The 22876-nt window shown below is 52.9% G+C and overlaps 6 protein-coding genes; 3 read left to right on the top strand and 3 right to left on the bottom strand.

Moving 5' to 3' along the window:
- Nucleotides 1-123: 123 nt before the first annotated feature.
- RCC_09315 (uncharacterized protein) lies at nucleotides 124-762 on the top strand (the record flags this gene model as incomplete). The annotated part of the gene is made up of 1 exon (XM_023774557.1): nucleotides 124-762. One exon carries the CDS (start codon nucleotides 124-126, stop codon nucleotides 760-762), a length of 639 nt encoding a protein of 212 aa, XP_023630325.1.
- A 1506-nt stretch (nucleotides 763-2268) lies between these two features.
- On the bottom strand, nucleotides 2269-4474 carry RCC_09314 (related to homeobox transcription factor (RfeB); the record flags this gene model as incomplete). XM_023774556.1 has 2 exons in its annotated part: nucleotides 2269-4114; nucleotides 4170-4474. The coding sequence occupies 2 exons, from the start codon at nucleotides 4472-4474 to the stop codon at nucleotides 2269-2271; spliced, it is 2151 nt and encodes a 716-aa protein (XP_023630324.1).
- Nucleotides 4475-6525: 2051 nt separating this feature from the next.
- On the bottom strand, nucleotides 6526-9893 carry RCC_09313 (probable DNA polymerase delta catalytic subunit Cdc2; the record flags this gene model as incomplete). XM_023774555.1 has 2 exons in its annotated part: nucleotides 6526-7264; nucleotides 7312-9893. 2 exons carry the CDS (start codon nucleotides 9891-9893, stop codon nucleotides 6526-6528), a joined length of 3321 nt encoding a protein of 1106 aa, XP_023630323.1.
- Nucleotides 9894-10337: 444 nt separating this feature from the next.
- RCC_09312 (probable COP9 signalosome subunit 5 CSN5) lies at nucleotides 10338-11471 on the top strand (the record flags this gene model as incomplete). XM_023774554.1 has 2 exons in its annotated part: nucleotides 10338-10456; nucleotides 10520-11471. The coding sequence occupies 2 exons, from the start codon at nucleotides 10338-10340 to the stop codon at nucleotides 11469-11471; spliced, it is 1071 nt and encodes a 356-aa protein (XP_023630322.1).
- Nucleotides 11472-12042: 571 nt separating this feature from the next.
- On the top strand, nucleotides 12043-20808 carry RCC_09311 (related to FMP27 Found in Mitochondrial Proteome; the record flags this gene model as incomplete). Its single annotated transcript, XM_023774553.1, has 1 exon — nucleotides 12043-20808. The coding sequence occupies one exon, from the start codon at nucleotides 12043-12045 to the stop codon at nucleotides 20806-20808; it is 8766 nt and encodes a 2921-aa protein (XP_023630321.1).
- Nucleotides 20809-21618: 810 nt separating this feature from the next.
- RCC_09310 (related to MTW1 Determining metaphase spindle length) lies at nucleotides 21619-22581 on the bottom strand (the record flags this gene model as incomplete). Its single annotated transcript, XM_023774552.1, has 1 exon — nucleotides 21619-22581. One exon carries the CDS (start codon nucleotides 22579-22581, stop codon nucleotides 21619-21621), a length of 963 nt encoding a protein of 320 aa, XP_023630320.1.
- Nucleotides 22582-22876: the final 295 nt, after the last annotated feature.

The following is a 22876-nucleotide window of genomic DNA, read 5'->3' as shown; positions in this document are numbered from 1 at the left end:
ATAGCAAGCATTCTATACCGTTAATAAAGCTGTCCCTATGCATTGCTTCCCTCCCCTCATGGACTTCAAATCATCATGATAGTCCTAGTACGAAAAGAAACCCCGACCATCGACCTGCAAACAATGGCCGAACAACACCTCTCCCGCCTCCTCCTCCTACCAGCAGAGATAAGACTGGCCATTTGGGAACTGATCATGATCCACGACCAAAACCCCTCATCAAAAACATCATACACACCCAACCAATTCCACCCGGCAAGCCTTCTCCGAACCTGCAAGCAAATCAACCACGAAACAACCCCAATCCTCTACCAATCAAACACCTTCCTAGCCCATCCAACCCTCCTAAGCTCCCTCCCCTCCTTCCTCCTACGAGCACAACCCACACGCCTCACCCTCCCTCCAGTGACCTCATCCCGCGTAGCGCAGCTCATCAAGAAATTCTTCATCCACGTCCGTCTAGACGTCGACCCCAGATTCTCCAGCCTACAAGCCACAGAGAGTTTCACAGGAGTCGAAAGTCTCGAAATCGAAGTCTTTCAATCCATGTATGGGAGCTGCGATTTCACCAATTTGAGGCTTTTTGAAAATGTGAGAGGGGTGGGGAAGGCGGTTGTGCAGGGGAGTATTGGAGATGGGAATTATGCGAAATGGTTGGAAATTTGCCTTATGAGTCCTGTGGGATCGGAGATTTGTCCGTACACTGAGAAGTGGGTGGGCGGATCGAAGAGTTCGGATGCCTGGCAGAGAGGGATTCGGTAGGGTATGATCCGGGTGATGATGCGTTGGTGGTGTGCTGCGCGCGTGGGGATAGGAGGGCAGCATGTGGCAGCTCTGAGACAGGTGCTGGGGATGGTATTCTTCCGATTCAGCATGGAGAAAAACAAGACATCCTTCGCGGTATCGTCAGTATCATCAGCATCATCAGCATCGTCAGCATCATCAGCATCGTCAGCATCATCAGCATCGTCAGCATCATCAGCATCGTCAGCATCATCAGATTTTAATTTCCGAAACGAGCGCGGTCTGKGAATCAGTATTGCGATGTGTATGGGAACAACGTCTCGGAACCRAAACTCACCCTCTGCGATAATTTATCTTTCCACGTCTTGCACTCCAATGCTTGCCGTGTTCCGTAGAGGACGAACCACCATACCGTACATAGGTAGTTGAGATTGGTCCCGAACCAACACCTCCCCCTTTTCAGAACCACAGCTACTCCGTCCCCAATCAACCCAAAGCTACGCCTCGTAACGCGTCTGTAAATGCACAGCAACATTATTAGCCAGCACCAAAGACATACCACCCCATCAATCCTAATCAACACAATCCACGTTGCTACACCATCCATCAGCCACATTCATCAAAAAAAGGCGTCATAAATTAATAGCCCCATCTCGCATGCAAGCCTCCGGCCATCCTGAGCCTTGACAAAAATACCGCACGGACTTCCCGAGATCTATGGTTCGAGTACCAACGCCCTGGGTCCTGCACGGAACAAATTCGCTCGGGGAGGATGATGCAACCTTCGAGGTGGAATCTCGTCTTTGCCATTCCGCCTTGGCGTGTGAAGAGAGAGGAGCTTGTCTTGGTTCAAGTCCCGAGTCGGAACCATGGAATGGAGGTCGAGACGACCCAAACTTCGAGGCCGAAATGTCATGCATTGTGCATGATGCATATGCACATTGAAGATAAGATAGTCGGCTTTAAACTTGACGCGCGTGGGAGACAAACAAATAAACAAATCGCTATCGTCATCATCAGCATCAGCAAGAGCATGAGCATGAGATTTTCAAGGGAAGAGTGAAAACGAGTGATGACTCTGGGACTGAAGTACAGTGTTTGCAGTCTTTTTCAATTTTCATACAGCATGCTCAACCCACGTTACCAGAACGAGTGAAGAGGCTAGCCAGCCAGAGGCTGCTAAGTTAGACAGTCGCTGGATTCAACTTTTCCCGTGCGAAGCACATTCAACATAGCAAAGCACTCCCTTCCGTGTTGGGTATATTCCAGTCGTGACCTTCAAGCCCGATCCTTCCCTCGCACGCCCTTTCCCCGAGTATCAAACTCCACGACTCGTATTAAAGATTGTCGTTCCAAATTGCTATCCAGTATGCAAACACAAATATCACACCAAAAAACGAAATCCATCCACACGAAATTATCCAGGGTATATTACGAATTGTAAGGTCGAACGCCGAAGCACTATGGCCGTATTTGGCCTACAAGGCATTTCATCATCGTCGAGTTGTTGATCGCGTGCAGCATTTACTGCTGGTGTCCGAGAGAGTGAGGGTCGACAAAGCCATACATCTGCTGTGTATGCATGTCCATTTGTTGTCCAGGGCTGTGGTGGTGGAACATTTGCTGGTCATCCGAGAGCTGCTGCATCTGTCCTGGGCTAGAGTATACTTTCGAATCTTGGTAGACCATGCCATTTTCCTGTGCGTTGTTGAACATCGCCGCCTGTTCCTGAGACATGTGAGACGGTGTCGAGAAAGATACACCGCTGTCATTGTGCATTTGCCCGGCATGCTGGGAGGGCGACTGGTAGTGACCGTCCTGGCTATGCTGAGGGCTTGGAACGAAATGCATCTGTGACTGGGCAGACATGCTCATGTTGCCGTGGCTGTCAGAGCCAGTGGCTGGTGGGGATTGAAAGTTGAACATGCCATCAGGCATGGGCGAGTGGAAGGAATCATCGCCAAGCGGGGTCCGGAATGGAAGTGCCATCTGCTTGTTGAATGATTCGGAAAGATACATGCTGTCATCGCCCATTTGGGAACCCTCGCCAGGCGTGCCGAAAATATCCGCGCTGTGACTGCGTCCCATTCCATTGAGGGGAGGGGAGTGGTCCGCGATGACAGGGTCGCCGTGGCTGGCCATCGACAGGGGAGTGTTGCTGGTGCCAATCATTGATGCTTGATCGACGGCGAGGAACCCGCTGTTGAATGGAGAGTTGAAGTGTGATGCTTGCATGCCATCCGCAGCAGGCCCAGCACTGTAGAAACCGGGTGTGCCAAAGTCACTCGGTGAGTTTGCCGTGGTAGCAGAGAGTGCGCCAGCGAAAGGCAGACCCATGTAGCCAGAAGATGTATCAATGCTCAGGTGAGAATCGTTGCCCGCAGTGAAGCTGTTGTGCTGCTGATGCTGCGGGATGGGAGCAAAGATGTTGGTGTCTGACAAAGGTTGTGGCGCGTTCTGGCCCTCGTGCTGGATCAAGAACGAGGGCATCGGTCCGTTTCGGAGCATGTTGAAATCAACCGCGACAGGAACGGAGCGACTACGTTGCCGTTTGTGACCACGAGGTCCGGGTGGGCCCATGAGACCTGCGTTGGGGTCCTGTGGAGGGAAGAGATGCATGCCACTGTGCGGGTGCATCAAGTGGTTGGGCTGACTTGCTGGGCGGTGTCCGACAGGCGATACAGGAGCTGATACTGCGAATGCGCTTGGATCAAACATGGTGTGGCTGTGTCGGTTTTGGTATGACTCGAGAGAAACCAGTTTCGCCAGCTGCCCGCTAAGAACTTTGGAAGGACCTCCCAATTGATGTACCATGACCTGGCTTGCTTGCTGATCTTCCGTAAAGTCGCCACACTCGTAAAATCCACCGCTACCAGAGCTGTCCATGTAAAACTTTGGCGGCCGTGTCAATTCGATTACTAGTCCACCGGAGCGTTGAGATGCACCTTCAGCTSCTGCAATGACATCGCCCTGCTGCAGTGTGATGTTCTTGATCCAAGCGAATGGGTATTCAATCTTGTATCCAGCCGAGTCGTTGTTGATGTAGTAYGTCACGCAAGCCTTGTCGGGGGAGTAAAAGACGACCAGATCCATTGTGCTTTGGCCCACGCGACGCCATGTTCCAATGGACAGCGAACGACAGTGGAAATGCTGAATGACAACCTTGCCAGAAGATGCGTCTGTGTTGAGACACATGCTACCATTGCCATATGGCGCAAACCCCGGACCGCGGCCCATCATCGCAGCAGGCATGCCCTTTCCCGGGCCGTAAGCCTGCATTGCCAGATATTGCCTCATCGACTCGGGGATGCTGTCGCAGTCTTCGCCGCTCTCGATGCTACGCTTAGCAATGTTCTTTATTTTTGCTCGCCTACCCACAGGGTTAGTATGTTTAATGTCGGGTTGGCGGTGATGCGCCGGCCTACCTGTTTTGGAACCAGATCTGAACGGAGCGCTCGGTCATGTTAATGTCCTGAGCTATGCGCTCGCGCACGAGTGCAGTGGGCGTGGGGTTCTTGTTGAACTCAATCTCCAGAGTCATGAGCTGATCCTGCGTGGCCCGTTGACGCTTCTGGTTCTTTTGCTGCTGGGTGAGAGTGCTCTTCCTCGGCGGTCGGCGAGAGGCATTGTTGCCATTGGAGCTCGAGCCAGTAGGTGTGGTCTCTCCATCCTCAAGGTCAATGAGGGAGAGAGCCGGTGTAGAGGATTGAGGCTGCATCACGTCGGCCATGCTGACGGTGCTCGCCTTTATACCGCGGAGTAGAATGCGGTGGTGTAATTCGTCGACAGATTGGCCGTCTAGAGCAGCCAGGTGTTGCCGAAAGTAGATATGGGGGTGGATGGAAGGATGCTGCGGGGTGGACGGGCTCCGGCGACCAGGCGGAGGGGAAGAATGCTGCGCGGTGTCGATGTCGGCGTCGCTCCCGGGCGATTAGGCGTGATTTCGTGGGTGGATAGGTAGTCCGCTCGTGTCGTCGGAATCGGCAATAGAAAAACAGTCGTGGACAGCTCGGRGCTGGAAGGAAAGGGCGAAACGACTCGGCGCCGGAAAGAGTGACGGCGGCCGGCCTGGCGGCTGAAAGAAGCTGTCAAAGGAAAGAATTGGAGTCACAGCGTCCGAAAGAGTGAATGACGCTATGCTCAGGAACAGTCGAACGGCGATGAGATGGGTGGAGTGTGTATGATTAGATGATGTGCGGCTCTTGTGAAGAAGTAATCTCGTTGCTGTGAGAGAGGGCTTCTAAGGGGTACCACTATAAGCTAGTGCTTCCAGGTTCGGCTCAAGTCCCAAGTCTCACACACGGGCAGTGCACGCGCCCGTTTTTTCCCCGCTCCTCATTGGCCACTATCCTGCGACGCGCTGCAACCTTTGTGTGTCTTAGGAGTACCCTCTCCTGACCGACCAGCGAGCCGTCTCCAAACTCGCTCTACCGACGGCACCACACACCTAGTCATCATCTGGCAATCGTGGGCAGTGCGTAGCGGTCTCACATAGCCACGCCAATGCGGCATCGTCGGCGCAGTGGAGCCGTCGGAGCACTCTGCGCGGGCAGGCTCGAGGAGGGGCTGCTTCGACCTCGTCGGTCGTGCAGCTCCATGCAACACATCCACGCCGACATCCTGGTCTCACAGCCGACACGTGATTGACTACTGACGTGAATGACGGTCCACGGCCACGCGAACAGGAGAGGCAGTCCGGGCAGCGTACGGCTAGTCTGCATCCTCTGTAGACCGTCACGCCTATTGTTCTTCAAGGCCTCCGAGGTCCACGCCGTCGCCCACGGCTGGACTTCGCATCCTGCTAGTGCTGCTCCTCCGCCAGAGGCTCAAGTGGACTAGTTTGCACCGATGCCGTGTCCAGCGCTGCACATGCCGTCTTGGACTCTGCCGGAAGCCACTTCCCTGCGAGAATAATCCTTGCGATCCCCCTACAAAAGCCTCCCGGTGCACAGCATGGCGAGTTCTCAGAAAACCCCGGTGCTCGCACGTCCTCGATCTACAGAAAACGCCTGGAAGTCTGACGCCGTGCTGATGTCTGCCGTGGGCCGCCGGCCGTTACATAGCTAAATATATCGTGGTTTTGGCGGACAGCTGTGTTGATAAGCGCGTCGGGCCAGTTTCACGACTCAGACGCGAACCTGTGAACTCTGTCCCTCGGCCAAGGCACATGTACCACATCGTTCTCTGCAGCTCAAGTCACAAGTGGGTCCACGCTGACCCGATCACGGCGCTCGCGCACTAGCGCAAGGAACAGCCGCAGCCACGCAAATCTGTGCAGCTGTGCGGTCAACCGGTGCGATGCCGTAATAAGTCTGCATGTCCAGAGCTTGGCTGCTGTATGAAACGCTGTCGATCCGCGGAGCAAGCTGTGCAACAATCGAGCTGTCAACTGTAGCAAGTCGGCACACGCAACTCTTCCGACATTTCGAAGGCTGCCATCATCATCGCAGGGTATACAAGTCATGGAGATGAGACGTGGACGATGTCATCGTGGTCTGGACGCGAGACGTTGCGACTTGGCCGCCTGAGATCGTCTGAGACAGGATGCAGCATCCGCGCTCAGACGTCGAGCACGACTCATTTTGGTCGGGGATGGGCTGAGCATCCCTCAGGTTCTCTACCTGCGTGACGGTGCTGGAAGATGATGGATCATCGACTTGCTGGGTGTTGTATTATACTAGTTTGCTCGTGCTTGTGGGCTTGCTGGCTTGCCCTTCCACGGTTCCGCACATGATTAACATAAGCTTCTACCAGTACATCGCATGCTAGGCATTAATCGCCCTACCAAAGCGCGCCGTCGCGATCGAATCGCTCAATCTCCTTTCCGGCATCCTCCACATCCTTCTTGGCCTTCATGCGCATGTAGAAGATCGGGCAATCTCTGCTCGAACAAATGACCTCGTTGTGCATACTTCCTTGACAGCGCTGGCACTGTGTCCAGAGACGCGCGAAACGCACCTCAAGCTCCGACACTTTGGTCAGCGATCGCTGGTACAGCTCGCCGAAACGCGGGCGACACTCCGCTCCAACCGCTCCGCCTTGTTCCTCCTTCGACGACAAGGGCTTCTTGCAACCCAAACAGGTTTCGGTCTTTTTGGTGAACTTCATCAACCCACCCATGGTGGGTGCTGCGACGGAGATGGCGCGCGTGTGGTCTCCAGTTAACAGAGAGCCCGCCTTCTTCTCTCCAAGAATGGGCTCGAAAATACGGCCCAGTGGCTTTGCCAATTGGTTGTCGAGATAATACTTCGTATCGATGGGAAGATTGTGTTCCAGAACAAACATGGGATCCTCGGACTTCTCGTAACCCTTGGCTCCTGCAGCTCCCTTGATCATCACGTACGCCACACGATCGCCAAGTGCCGGTGCTGATCCAGCATCGCGTTTGCGCATACGCTCTGCGAGTTCGGTGTGAGCTTGTTTGGACGCGTAATCAACCTTGCTCAGCGCTTTGGTGATGACAAGGTTGGACATGTCCACTCGATTCTGGAGCAGTTCTGAAATAGTCTCCTTGACATAACTGTACAGCATTAGTATAATCGGTGGAAGTGGATAGATATGACTTACTCCTGGGCGCCCTGCACATCTTGGTCGATGAGCAACATCTTCAGACTGGTCTCGATCACATTCTGCACGAGCCGACAGTTGTCTCTGCGCACAGTCTCGATACCCTTCGTGTCCATCTTGTCGTACTTTTCCGTGTTGGTCCAGTATAGCCCRGCATAACGCTTCTTGTTGATGAGCAAATAAGGATAGTAAACCTTTTCGAACTCGAGCTTAATGGGCTTGACAAACTTGCTGGAGACGTAGTCTGCAGCATCGTTGCCCAGCTCCATGGCCTTTGCAAGGTCATTGGGGCCGAATTTGACCATGACGGAATCTGTGTCGCCGTAGATGACCTGCGCATCGTGGCTGTAGCCATTGGCAATGGTGTAGCGCTTCTCCACCTCTTCCTTGGTCCGTTCGATCATTTGACGCCCGTATGAAGTAGTGCTGCTGGCAATGGCCAAACACGGCAGCTTGCCCGTCGTGGCTCCCGTCAATCCATAAACAGAGTTGGCACTGATCTTCAATGCCAGCTGTCGACCGTTCAGGACAGCTTTCTTGAACGGATCAGTCTCCACTGCTAGTTCTTTCTTCGCGCGCTTTCGAGCACCTAGCAGTTCCTCCAAAATCTGCGACAACAACCCTTTGCGGACTTTTGCTGTACAGAAGAGATCGCCATTGGGTGTGACAATGTAGTCTTCGTCCTTTTTCAGGTTGAGCTTGTCGACTGCATTCTTGTTGAGTAGGGTGGTATAGCAAAGATTGTGGGCCTGCATGATGCTGGGATATAGGGACGCGAAATCGAGGGTTGCGACTGGGACATCGTAGTACCCGCGTGTGGGCTCAATGACGGTGGCACCCTCGTATTGCTCATCGCTGGCCTCTGACTTGAGGTTGGGGACAACCAGTTGCTGCTCCAAAGCCTTTCGGAACAGTTGACTGAYGAATTTGATCTGCTGCCCCTTCGACAGGAGGAAGTTGAACGGCACGCCAGTGACTCTTGCCATTTCGGTATAGTTTACCAGACACATGAGCTTGTCCATGAGACGTTGAGGAAGGTAGGCGTCTTTCAAGCAGTAAACGGCGAGACGACGTCTTGACTCCGGCGTACCGTTGTACAGCTCGGTGATCATAGTGTGGTGCACATCCTCCTTTTGCTCCTTGAGAAAGTGCGCAGACACGGAGTTGAGCGTATAACTTCTCAACTGGTAGTCCCGCTGAATGAGCTGAAGGAGATCGAGTTGCAAGCGTCCGTTTGTGTTTGTGGCCTTGGTATCGCGGTTCCCCATTTGCTTGCTGGAGAAGTTGGCGTCCCTTGCTACCGACTTGACGTTCTTCAACCGCGACCAATACGGAAATCTGGCCACTTTCAAATGTGCCGCGCGATCCAGGAGATATGGAAAGTCGAAGTTGGATGTGTTGTAGCCGATAATGACATCGGGATCAACCTCCTCGAGGAAGTCTCGCCACGCCATGAGCATCTTGTCCTCGCTATCAAACTCGAAGACCTGAGTGTTGACAATAAGACTGCACGTGTCCATGCAGAACACATTTCGCACAAACGGCTTCTCCTCACCATACCGGGTGACAACATTGGCGATCTGAATCACCGGGTCGATGTTGGCTTCGGGAAATACACCCTTCCGCCCAGCGCATTCAATGTCAAAGCTCAAGACTCGGAGGGGTGCCATTTTCGACCACTCTCCATCAGTGGGATGTGCAATGATGTCTCGGAAGTGGCAATAAGCCTCGATCTGGCAGTTCGATTGGCGGTCTCGCATTGGAATGACATGATACTTTCCGGCATTAACGGAAACCCACGACATTCCAGAAATCTTGGTGTCGACCATGAAGCGAAGGACGTATTGAATGCTGTCAAATRTCAGAATGCCACCCTCGGCCGCTTTCCAGAGCCCCTTCCAGTTGGCATTGCCCCCTTCGATTGTCGTGCGTAGCCGATTGATGTATTTGGGGTCCGTGACGGTCAACTTGAGGTATGGGCTCTTTGTGTTTCCCTGGAAGCCAAACATGTTCTCCCGCATGACCATCTGGACTGATTGTATGGCGGTCTGATGCTGAGCCAGGCATCCTTCAAGATATATTTTGAATGGCTCGCAATCATTCTTCGTAAAGGCGATTGGTGCCGCGACGTAGAGGTAGTGTAGAAAGTCCGTGACGTGCAGTAGGACGGAGTGGCCGGCTTCAGACACACCAAACAGCTTGACAGTTGCCTTACCGCCATGCAGAGTGCCCTCTTCAGCGTCAATCGCCTGGAATGACACCACATCCGTCTTGTCGTTGAAGTCATCCAAGCTTGGTCTTGCCCAGTGCTGGTCCTTCTCCGCATTCTTGTGCTTCAAGGCATCGATGTCTTGTGTGAGCTTCTCGAGAACTTCCTCTTCAAACTGGCTCTTGGGCTGACTAGACCCAATAGGCTTGCCATCTGGACCTCTCCTTGCTGGAGTCTTGAATACCGGCTTCGAGTCTCCAAGCTTGCGTTTCTTCTGCGGCGAGGCTTGCTGATTTTGGCGCGAGAGGGCAGTCTCCTGCAAATGCCGTTTATTCGGCACCTGTACAGATGGTTGTGTCACTACGCCAGGCATGGTGATTGTGCGGAGTGAATCGAGTTTGTAATGGTAAGTGGGAATGGCGAGCGTCGTCCCAGAGACGACGACGACGCGAGATAGTCGCGGTCGCGTTCGTGTTTCCTTCCGCCTTGCCTATTTCGAAATTGACGGGGATGCCGTAATCTGCCCCGCAGTGATTAATTCCGGGAGAGCTTCTTGACAGCATCAACCATCTTTGAAGCTCTGTACCATCTGTCTTCACCTTCGCGTCATCTCGCTGCTTTAGATCTTGGTGTGAAGGACGAAGGTGGAAGTGCTCCCGAATCGTTCAGACACGCGCGTGCGACCAGAGAGAGCTTCACTCCAAGCTTCATTGGCTTCAAACACCGCCGCCTGATCAACAAACATCACAGACAAAGGCCAAGTATTCGCAATAATCGGTCGCCTTTCTTGCCAGCGTTTCGCATCACAGCACACAAGATGGAGCAACAGTCTGCCTGGGAGAGCGACAATGCCGTCAAGCTCGTGGACACTCAACGAGACGCACTCTACAATTACAACGCAGACGAGCAGAAGAAAATCAACAGTGCTAGACCATGGTGAGTGTCAACCACATCACTCCTCATTCAGGGAGATGTACTGACGGCAGTCATGATCGCTAGGAAAGCAGACCCCCATCATTTCAAGTACGTTCGCATATCCGCTGTTGCGCTGGTGAAGATGGTCATGCACGCTCGATCGGGAGGGGAGATTGAAGTGATGGKCCTCATGCTGGGCTACGTGGAACATGAGACGTTCATCGTCACAGACGCGATGCGTTTGCCAGTGGAAGGTACCGAAACACGGGTCAACGCACAGGATGAGGCGAACGAGTACATGATCAACTTCCTGCAAAAGTCGAGAGAATCGGGACAGCTGGAGAATGCGGTGGGATGGTATCACAGCCATCCTGGCTACGGCTGCTGGCTCTCGGGAATCGATGTCTCCACCCAACATATCCAGCAACAGTTCTCCGATCCCTTTCTGGCGGTAGTGATCGATCCGCACCGCACGATCAGTGCTGGAAAGGTCGAGATCGGTGCTTTCAGAACATATCCAGAGGGCTACAAGCCGCAGGGCCAGGATTCTGTGTCGGATGGCATGGCCGCCGTGCCCATGGCCAAAGCGCAAGACTWTGGCGCGCATGCGGACAGGTACTACCCACTCGAAGTCTCACACTTCAAATCCACACTCGACGGGAAGCTGCTGGAAGCTCTATGGAACAAATACTGGGTTCAAACGCTATCCTCGTCCCCACTCGAGACGAATCACGACTATGTCACAGCACAAATCGAGGATCTCACAGCGAAGACGAAGCAGGTTCTGGACAGTGCAAAGCAGAGACCTGGTATAACGCTTGGTCCCCAGCGTAAGAATAAGAGCGGTGGCGACGAGCAAATGGCCAAGGTGGCAAAGGCGGCCGAGAAGATTGTCAACGAAGAGAAGACGGGTCTCATGGCCGCACTCATCAAGGAGCAGGTATTTTCCAGCAGCGTTCCGGAGCTTGCACAGGCCGTCATGGCTGGGGAGGCACATGGTGCCGACACGGACATGGCGGACGCAAAGGCGGAGTGATTAAGAAATAAGCATTCGGGTCGGGGCAGCAGAGCTAGTGCCCGGGATCAGCGTCTACTCGCGCACCTCAGGTTGACTGCGCACAGCTCGTTGCTCATGTAAACGCACATGCTGCAGAGACGAAGGCCTGATCGCAGTGAGAAACGACACACCAGCGTAACGGGCGGATACAATGAATCAAACATGTGAAAATCACTGACTGTGCCGCTTGTAAATATGTCCGAGCCGATCTTGAGATGTCTTGCATATCCGAGCTTCCCGATAGGGCAATCCAGAGTCTCCGTGGAGCATCATTATGAGCTGTGAACAATTTCGGGTAGGAACTAGATGCCGCCTGCATTGATGTCTTTTGTTCAAGCACATCGGCCGAGTCAATGCAAAGGACTAATTCGATTATTAACGGCGTGCAGCCATCTCATGTCTTTTTCAACGTCATTTAATCGCCCTTAGCTCCGGCCAAAAACACAACACCTCGAGCAACATCGCACGAGCATGATTTTTACGCGCAGAATAATCCTGGACCTTCGATCTCCGCTGCGCACCGGCGCACGGCTTTGATGGCCGTAGCAGTATGCCGGTTCCATCTGTCTCATTCCTGGTTGGTGTCGTTGTCCTCGGATACCTGTGCACCTTTGTCGTCTTTGCGATCCTGCGCATAGTCACGGGCGTATCCATCCAGCGCGTGGGCTACTCTGGCTTTCGGCGCATTGCCTTTTCCCCACGACAGGGCATCACAGTCAACATCCGAGGTGTGGGAATCTCAGCCCATCGCCCGACATTCGCACTGCCAACATGGTGCAGCTTGGTCGTCACAGAGCTGGTGGTGACGGTGGACTTGAAGGCACTAGATGAGGGAAACAGGGACAGGACTGGCGAGGTGAACAAAAAAGCTAGTAGCGGGAAGGATGGACGCGCCACGAGGAATCGGACGCCTGCAGACCACGGAGATGATGAACAGCATGGCAAGCTATGGCGGAGGCTCACAGAGGTGAAAGAGGCGATCAAGAGACTACACCGCCAGGTCGATTGGATACGGATGGTGGACCTCATCGCAATTGCCATCACATTGGACATAGTCGGGGTTGGAACGGCCAGGCTAGAGCGGCTCACACTGTCCGTGGATACCAGGAAGCAGACCGTGGATCGGAGCCGTCTCTTTCAGCACCATAAACACAAGCCCGAAACCCAAATTCCTGCCGAATGGAAGGCGTTGATCCGCAGTATTCTGTTCACGCCCGAGGGCAGGGACTCGACAGAGGTGTTGGACTATGGCACTCTCAACATCCATGGCATGCTTCACCGCGAGCGCGAAGGTTTACGAGATGCCTCGATTGCACTGAAACTTGGCCGACTCAATGTGCCATATGATGACCTTGAACATTCCAAGCGATGTGCCGACCTTCTACGTGGCAGGTACGCGCATCCTCGACCGGACCGCGCAGGAAAGGATCTGTCGATTCCCGTTCACGCTGGTCTGTTAACTAGAAATGACGAACGGGATGAGAGCATTGTGCAGGCCGTGTCAGACTCTAGGGCCTTCATCTCTTCCATATTGCGTGGCATTCAAGAGGTTCAATTCGCTGTTGGCTTCCTCGGCCTCTCTAAAAAGCTTGACATCAAAGCCGTCGGCGAAAAGGACGTATATCTCAACTTCGCTATGAAGGAACTCGGACTGGATGTTCTACGTTTGGATCCGAAAAGTCCAGCTCATAAGATGTACTTTTCGAGCAAGGACGTTGCTCATCAAGCTTTGGTGACGGGCATAGCTATATCTGCGGGCATTGACGATGGTCACGAGCATCCAGAGAGGATGGTTTATATCCCTATGATCACAGCCACCATCAAAACTACATTGCCCTCGAGGACAATCCATTACTCAAAGGCCGACAATCCCAGTGATCGGAACACGAACATTTTGTACGCAAATTTCGTGTGCACGTCTCCCTCTGTGGATCTGGACCCGAAGCATCTACCGCTGGTTCAGGAATTGTTGAAAAGACGAAATCGACGAGATCCCCAAACTGCGACGGGTCATCACAACTTGATATCGCAGCTTTTGCCTAAAGCGCATCTGAAGCTTTCCATCCAGGAGCCTGTCCTTCGAATATCGCTTCCACCTTTGGATGCCGACGCTGCGGAGGATGATTTTGACCTGCTTATATCTTCAGTTTCTTCCGTTGCCTTGGAGTGCGAGTCGTCCCATGCTACCGACGGTCAGACCCACTACAGCCTGAAGTCCTTCTATCGCCATTCAAGGCACCGTTTTTATTATCAGACAGCAGCAGGCGATCGGCACGATCTGCTGCAGAGTGAATACGTTGAAGTACAAGTCGACGTCAATGCAATTCCTGAAGTGACGGTCGTGGCTTCAGGACGCGCCCAAACTTTCACCGTGTTCCTGATTCGACCTGACATTTGTGAAGGGGTTCGTCAAGTCGTCAAGCAGCTTCGGAGGAACATGTTGGCGTCGCATGATGGCGCACGGAAACCTCGCGCCAGCTTCTTACGTACAATACCTGCCTGGCTCCAGTCATTCCACTTTGAGGGCTCTGATTTTGGACTGCAGCTCGCAGGTGTCGACAAGCAGGTATCTCAAGATCCTCGAGGATTTGCTGTACAATTGGAATCCTGGACGACTGAGTACAAGGCACAGCGAGACGACGGCCACGACGCCAACGTTGCTCTACGTCGAAAGTCGCTCTCTACGCATACTCCCGTCCGCGAACATAGACGGCACAAGTCTGCTGAGACAGTACCTCGAAAACGAAACTACACACTCGCGGATGGGCGGCGACTGACGTTCCACATTCAGAATCTGGAGGGTCTGATCGTGGACGGCGTGGACTCGTCAGAGCAAGAATCATTCATGTCGTTGCCTCGCTTCGAAGTGGCCTTTACGACACTGAGCGACTCTCACGGACCTATTTTCCACGTCAACTCTTTTGCCAAGAGCATCCTCCTGCAGTATTCGCTGTACAACCACTTTGCTATTGGTGTCGCAGCCATGGTCATTAGGAAGACTTTCATGGAGCACGAGAAAGATGAACGCCCTCCACCCTTGCGGAGACAGTCAAGTCTAGGCATGTCGGACCCCGTCCTGGATGAGATTGCCCTCCGGGAAATAACTGCCATCGACTTCAAGTCGAACCTGATCCAAATCAAGGCTCGCATGCCCGCCGATCCGCCAATGATGTTACAAATGTACCATGTCGAGGTGGGTCGTCATCGATGGTCGTCGCCGTTCTTACGTAGCAAACTGGCTCGCATGTATGTGAAAGCACCTGCGACAAAATCCGCTTGGAGTCGACTCGTCAGCATCAAAAGTCTCCGGCTCGATTTGCGCGACTTGAGGCGTAAGGCGGGCAGGCAGCAAATCGTGGAGAAGACTGTCGATGTCGCATCCCAGGCAATCCGGATCACAATCCCACACTCTCWCGTGGTCCATACTATATTTGACAACATCACGAATGTGGTCAAGACAACGAAGCAGCTACAGCACCATTTCATGACAGGTACCAATGACTACATTCTGACCAAAGAACCCGAGGGGCCGAAGAACGTTCCGCGAATAACGTTCCGGACTCAGTATTTGCTGTTCGATGTGGAAGACAGCCACTTTGAATGGAAACTTGGCGCCATCTACAGAGCAGGGTTGAGCGAGCAGAAACAAAGACTGGCTCGAGAAGAAGCCTTCAAGCTGAAGGAGAAGCGYGTCTCGAGAAACGCTCATCGAGGAACCTCACATGTACGCGGACATTCCGTGCCAAATGATGTCCGGTCAAGAACTCGCGACAAGCAAGATACCACCACCGCTAATCGACGGAGTCGGAGCACTCAGCAGCATGGCGCTAGACCGACCATACGCTACGATGCTTCCGCGAAATGTGGGTTGAGTGATGCTGCATCCCTCAGCATCGATCAGGCAAGAGAGAAGCTTCATCGTCTCAATGCGCAATCGTGGAAGACTCGAATTGACAGAATTAAGAGCTATCAGAGCAAGGCAATCCGCGATATGAGAAAGCTGTTTGGGGTATCGGATGACATCGACGACGTGGAGCAGCATGAGCCTATCCTTGCCCGCAGTTCTCGGCCTGGTCTTATGGTTATTGCTATCAGCGATCTGAACGTGGTCATCGACAAGCCATCATTCCCGACTGAACAGTACGCAACGTTCATGCATGACGTTGGCAAGGGCATGCCAAAGAATATGAAGTACGGACTGCTTCTGCCTATGAATCTCCACATAACCATGGGAGAAGCACGGGTCCATCTGCGTGATTACCCCCTGCCTCTGCTGCATGTGCCTGCGCTAGCAAGCGCACAACCCGTGCGGCTGCCGGCCCTGTCGATGCGTACAGATTTTGTCATTGCTGAGGAATTCAGAGATGTCGAATCTCAGAGAAGCGTCAGTGTACAGGTTGTGCCGCCTGAAAAAATGAGTTCGGGCTCCTCGGGCTTCAACATCGATGTGCGCCGGACCATTTCAGCTGTCAAAACCTATTCGGACATGAAGTTCGAGATTCACACCAGCAATGCTACCCGACTTACCTGGTCCACCTCATACCAGCCCGCTATCCAAGACACCATGCAGATTGTGGAAAGCTTCACGAAGCCTCCTGTGGATCTTTCGGATCGAGTTGGCTTCTGGGACAAGATACGCTTGTCCTTTCACTCGCGAATCAACGTGTCATGGAAAGGCGATGGCGATGTTCATCTCGTCCTCAAAGGATCTCGCGACCCATATGTGGTCACCGGTCAAGGCGCCGGTCTCGTAATGGTTTGGAGGAATGATGTCACACTCAATGTCGCTCAAGAAGACGATCCACGACGATTCATGGCCGTGAACAGCGGGGAGTATATTCTAGCCATACCAGACTTCAACGGATACGCTCGCACAACGCACGACATGGAGCACAGTGATGACACCAGCACAATTGGATCCGGCACCTCCAAGCGAGATGCATTATTCAAAAAGGTCATAATGAAGCTTTCCGGAAGAGTGACGTGGCTCGCTGGGTTGATGTTTGAGCGCGATATTGGGGATGGCAAGCGCACATTCGACTTCAAACCTCATTACGACGTCGTATTGAAACACCCAGACTTTTCCAAAGCCCCAGACGGGCTGCAATACGATGCCTATCGCGGATTCAGAAGCCATCATATTCATCTCTCGATCGCCATCGCTGCGCCACACGACCGCGACTGGTCGGTGAATAACATCAAGCCGTCCGACAACTACAACTCTGTGCACTTGACGCCTCGCTTCTTCTCCCACTTCTTCAGCTGGTGGTCAATGTTCTCGGGAGTCATGTCTTTGCCTATCCGTCAAGGGCCACTTTGGGGAATCACAGAGAAGAAGAGCAAAAAGTTCGGACGGCACATGGCGACGATCAAGTACAATCTACTGTTGTCCCCGTTGTACATCAGTCATGTGTACAAACACAAAGACGCGGAGGACTACGCTGCCAATTCTGTGTCCGTCACTGGACTCAAGATGAGGCTCGACAGCTTCATGCTCGACTTGCATCAACGCAGAGAGCACTTCGATTTGAAAGGTCGGGAAGGCGAGAGAGCCAAAACTACAAGTGGCATGAAGATCAACCAGGCTCAGCTCGACTTTATTTCGGCCGATCTACGAGCGCTTTCTGCGAATATCGAGGGTACAGCCGCTGAGGATCTCGAGAATGCAGGTGCCGACATGAACCACACTGTTGACTTGTCGAAATTTACGATCCCTGATGCGGACTACTCGTGGATTGATGCAGATGATTACGTCGAACTCGACTGGATTCTGCCAGCAGAAGCAGACCCTGCCACGAAGATCCTCCCACTCGGCTACGCTCCAAGATTTACCTACTTCCGAGAAACAGACCACCATGGAACCATTGCAGGAGACGCTTCACGTACAAGTCCGTTCGGCGATGAGCCTACGCACCACTGCGTCATGTCAGCGAAGAATGACCCGCGAAGAGTCCAATCTGAGCTGATTGAGCGTCGATTGGCACTACTCAAGGAGAAACAAGATCAAAACGTGCGAGCCGTTGGAGAACAGGAAGTAAAAATCGTGCGCTCAACATCGGGCGAAAGATCAGGGCTTGAGGCCAACCTAGCCACCTTGCGGAGCCATACAGAGCATTTGCAAGAAAAGCACGACTTCCTGCGATCGATGCTCAACGAGTTGTTACAACGGCTTGAACAAGACGATCCTTCGACTGTACCTGACTTGGAGACAAGTGAGAAGTTCTTCGAGGCTCACGAATCTGCACGACGTCCTGATGGAAACGCGGCCTACTTGGACACAGCTCCTCTGGCGGACTACACCAGCGACTTTAACAACCGATTCATTGTACACAATGCCCAGATTAAATGGAACAACTCTCTGCGCAACATCATCCTGCGATACATCCATCAGAACAGCCAGCGCCGAGGTTTTGTCTACTACATGTCTCGTCGGGCAGTCAAGTTCATTCTGGATGTGCTCGAGGAGAGGAACAACGACACCGAAGGAACCTCTCCAACGCGGCAGAAGTCCCATTCCACCCAGTTTAGCGCAACTTCCCCAGACGCAGATGACGAAGCGACTATTCAAGACCGGATTGAAGAATTGTTAAAGGACGGACGCGCTTTCGTCAGTGCTGACGAGCCGCCAAACGAGACTTGGGCCTCTGGCAAAGGAGGTGAAGGTGCTCACGACGATATCTCTGTCGAGTTCACTCCACTCAACACATATCACTTCCGACTTATCGCTCCTCAGGTCCAGTTGCAGAGCGAGAAGAATCCGAGCGCCGCTGTACTTGTTACTGCCAAGGGCATGCAGCTCAAGGTCGTTCAGATCATGGAGAAGGACAAGATTGACGACGATGTCAGCGGCTTGGTGCAGCGGCGATTCAGTGCCGCTGCAGACAGTGTGCAGATGTTCGTGAGTAGCTCCAAGACATTCACCACTGAATACCTGCACTTCTACTCTGCCAACAGATATGGTGTCAAGGCTGGGACTTACTGGCCGCCCTGGGTCCCCATGGAGATAATGTTCCAGTTCCATACCAACCCTTACGGCTTTCACCGCATTGTGCACCGCACATCCGCCAGCTTGAGATATGACAAGTACAACACTTTGAGATTGAAACAACATGACGGCGTCTCCAGCAACGATCATAATCAGCCAGATAATTCTCAGGACGAGAATCGCATGGACCACGTCTGGCTGGAATTTCCTCGATTTCGCGCAATCTGCGATTCAAGACAATACTTTGCACTGTACATCATCGTGATGGACTTGCTCTTGTACAACGAACCTCTAGAAAAGACGCGTAGTGAGCGTCTTGAAAAGATCATGTTGGCATCGGACTTTAGCGACCTGACAGGAGCTCCYGAAACGGTGCAGATGCTACAGGAGCGAATCCGACAGCTTGAAGAAATCAAGATGCACTTCCAGGTAAATGAACAGTTCCTGGACCAACAGGGTTGGAGAGATCGAATCGCGATGGAGCAAGACCTCGCCAGCTGCGAGGATGAGCTCTTCTTCATGATGAAAGCCATTACCACGTCTCAACAACATATTGAGGACCGTGGAGAGCAGAATGCTACTGGCGGGTATATGCATTTGCACATCGCCGCCAAGGAGATTGCGTGGCACTTGATTCGCGATAAAGGAGAGTCGAAGGGGGAATCGTTGATGGAGGTCCAGCTCAAGAATGCCTCWTTCGATCGCACCGAGAACTACGATGGCTCCAATTACAACAGCATGGAGATTGGGCGAATCAACGGCTTCAACCTTCTCAGTGACGCGCTCTATCCCGAGATCATATCGCCCTTCACCGATGTCTCGAAGGGTGGGCGGCAGCTTGGCAGTACAAAAATGCTCAGGGTGCACTGGCTGATGCTTGAAGCCATTGCTGGCATTCCTGTCGTGGACTATTTTGAGGTGGATCTTGTGCCGCTGAAACTGCAGCTGGAGCGAGAAGTGGCCAAGAAGCTGTTTGAATACATCTTCCCAGGCGCAGATGGTAACGCATTTGAAGGCAGCGGATTCTCTCCTTTCATGGTGAAGAACATGCTACCAACGCAGGAAGAGGAGGACGAAACGGGCGATGCTACAGACTCAAAGCCTGTTCTCAGCGTCGACACCACAGAATTCGTCGCCGAGCAAAAGAACATGAACACCAGCGGACCAGGCGCCCTCGAGCAGCGCCTAAGACCCACTTTGAATCTCGCAAATGGGAAGAAGAAAGCAGATCAGAAGGGTGCAGGCGTCGCCGGTTCGAACCATGGCTTGCACGGCTTTGCAATTTTCCAACATGGAGATAAGTCGCGCTCTTCGCTGTCCAGCACTCGGCCACCACCCATACGGCAACCCGCATCGCCTCTCACGCGCTCTCCCAGCGAACACTCGCTCGCACGCAGCAGCCTCGATGCAGATGACAGATCGAAGCGCAACATGCTTCTCGTGCATCGCGGCCGTAATGACGACAAGAAAAAGAAGTCAGACAAGGCAGACGAGCAGAAGGCCTCGGATGACCTGACACAAATGATGAACCGCGCCTCAAACTACATGACGCTCGCATATGTCAAGATTCCCAGCATGGTGCTGTGTCTGTCATACCAAGGACAAGGCAAACGCAATCTTGAGGATGTCCATGATCTTGTCTTCACAATGCCAACACTGGAGTACAGGAACAAGACATGGTCAAACTTGGATCTTGCGCTGCAGCTGAAGAAGGACGTCATTCGCGCGCTGGTCACGCACGCTGGAGCTATTATTGGGAACAAGTTCAATCACTACAAACCAAGTCGGCTCCAGCAGGYCAAGTTGCGGGAAATTGTCAGCAAAAACACCTTTATGAGTCCTAGCTCGAGTTCAACTGCTCTCATGGATGACGATAGTGACGCCTATTCGGTGGTGGAGACGGCCAGTCTAGGGGATTCGCTTCTGTCCTCGTCTGCCGGGCGACCCAGTCGGGAAGGCAGACCCACCAGCTCGAGAGTGGCTCCAAGCATATCGGAGTCGACGTTCGATGTGCGGAGGATCTCATCGGAAGATGCCGCCACTTCAAACGGGCATGCCACACCGCAGCCGCAAGCGAGACCGCAATCTCGATTGTCCCCATCGGCGGCAGAGGCATCCGATCCATCCACATCCCCACGTCATCGAGCAACTTCGATAACAAGACATCTCTCTGGCTTCAGCGATCGAGTTAAGAAGAGACAGAAGGGTGGCGGAGCAAGTGCGAGCAGTCAACATGCCGCAGAGTCGGTGGTTGAGGATCCGGAGGAGGTGAGTAGGAAGCGGCAGCTTTTGCTTGGAGGGCAGAAGTTGTTGGGAAGGTTGAGAGATTAGTGATTTTCTTTTCCCGTGTGCCTTTTGCGTTTCTCTTCTTCTTGATACCCCTGACTGAGGTCTCGTGCGGGTGGGCACTTCCTTTTGCGCGGAACAGCAGCATTTGCATTTGCATGGCGGGCGTTGACTTGTTGAATACCTTATGTAGATATGCAAGAGAACCTATTACCTACGTATCAGTGTCTTTTCGAGAGAGGGTATTAGCTCGAGTACAGCAGTGGGAGGGTTAGGGTTGGGGTAGTGGTCACAGCAGCAAAGACGTCGCATTCGAAGTGTATCAATCTCCTACGCTCTTGAGAGTGATTACAACAGTATCTCTCGTTATTGGTACTATTGGGACAATTCGTGGAGTGGCATTTGTTGGCGCTTGGACGTCTCGGGGGTAATTCTACTTCTTCTCGTCCCACATCTGGAATCATAGAGTCTGCTCAAAACAGTGTCTATGGAAGGCACACCACCGGGCGGCAAGACCAAGAACACGAGATCAGAACATAAAGTTGCAGTACTCTGAGATGTTCACCCAGATAAGACATTGAATTTGTCAAAAATCGGATGGTTGTCAAGATCTTCTCCATCCTGCGAACCACGCTGCCTACGAAGAAGAATCTGGAACACGCGACATCATTTCGAGAGAGTCTTCCAAAACAATCCAACTGAAAGCAATGACTTCAACATTCATCGCTCCCGACCCATCCAGAAGTGACAGCTCCACCAAGTCGCATCGCTCCCCACGGAGAACACATTCAAGCCCTAACCAACACCACGCTAAATCGCACAAGAAATCAACCAATCAACCCCCCCACAGAGATATCAAGAGCTACCCGAAGGCTTTGCCTCCGCACCACCAAGTGCCTGAGCAACCTTTTCAATTCCTTCCAACTCGTCTTTTCCCATCCGTCTTCCAGCCGCAAAGGACGCACCCGCCGAACTCTCCACATCAATCCCCTTCCTCTCCAGCGCACGTCGACTCTGATGATCCAGATAGCGCCTCCTCCTCCCCTCAACAGACTCCTCCTCATCAAGCCGCATATTCCGAGTTTTGGGGATAGTCTGCATAGCATCCTTCAACTGCGCYAGCAATCTCCGCAACGCCGGGATCTGATTAACTGCATATTTCGTATCCTGCGTCAATTGTTGCGACTGCGCAGAATTCGCAGAAGGATTCAAAAACGCAAACGGCGACGCGCTCTCTACCCCATCGACTTTCGTCTCGGCGCCAATCAACGCACTCAATTGTGCAAGCACGGCAGCATTCTTCGCTTCCTCCGCTTTCAGCAAGGTGTTCAATTTCGCCGTCTCGCTCAATCTCCGCCGCTGCAATTGGACTTGTTCGGGARAGGGCACTTTTTCGGCGTCCGCGACGTCCACGCCCCGGTAGTGATCCAAACGCACCCAATTGGCGACATCTTCCTCATCGTGTCCGACGGCGAGGATGTTTCGTAGCGTGWAGATTTCAAACTTGTCAAAGTCCTTGTCCACGGTCGCGTTCAGCAAGCTCTCGAGCTTGACGATGCCGTTGTCGATTTCATTTTGCTTGAGTTCTGCCAGCGCATCTCGTCGCGCTTGATCGGTTGGCAGGGACTTGGAGACGGCGCTGTCCAGAGTAAATCCTAGCTGCTCTGCTGTAGTTCCCCCAAATCCATCTTCAATGGCATTGACCGCGCGAAAGACCAATTCGTTGACCGTGTTGATGATGTCGTCTAGCAGGGTGAGAGGCGTGTATCGGAAGTGTTCGGTCAGGAGGGCGGTGGTCGTATGGCTGGTGGCCGCCATGGAAAATATGTTGGATGGATGTCGAGGTGGAGTGATGTCTGCCGGCGCAAAGCGTCGCGGTGGAAAGAGACGCGTCGCGTCGGAAAACAACCCCACAAATTTGGGTCGCCTCAGGTGGGATTTTTGGGGACACCTCGGCGTGAAAAAAGGATCAATGTTCGGTAGGTATTGAAGCAGAGTTTCAATGCCTCAATCTAATTATACATGTAGTCCTGTCTATTCTACACATGTCAACGATGATATTGCAAATTCTCCGCCTCTACCGCCAACGCCGCCGCTGAAGTTGACTCGAATT

Source organism: Ramularia collo-cygni (genome assembly GCF_900074925.1).
Source record: "Ramularia collo-cygni strain URUG2 genome assembly, contig: RCC_scaffold17, whole genome shotgun sequence".
Classification (NCBI taxonomy): Eukaryota; Fungi; Ascomycota; class Dothideomycetes; order Mycosphaerellales; family Mycosphaerellaceae; genus Ramularia; species Ramularia collo-cygni.
The sequence above is the reverse complement of the archived record's forward strand: the minus strand, read 5'-3'. Positions and strand labels throughout refer to the sequence as shown.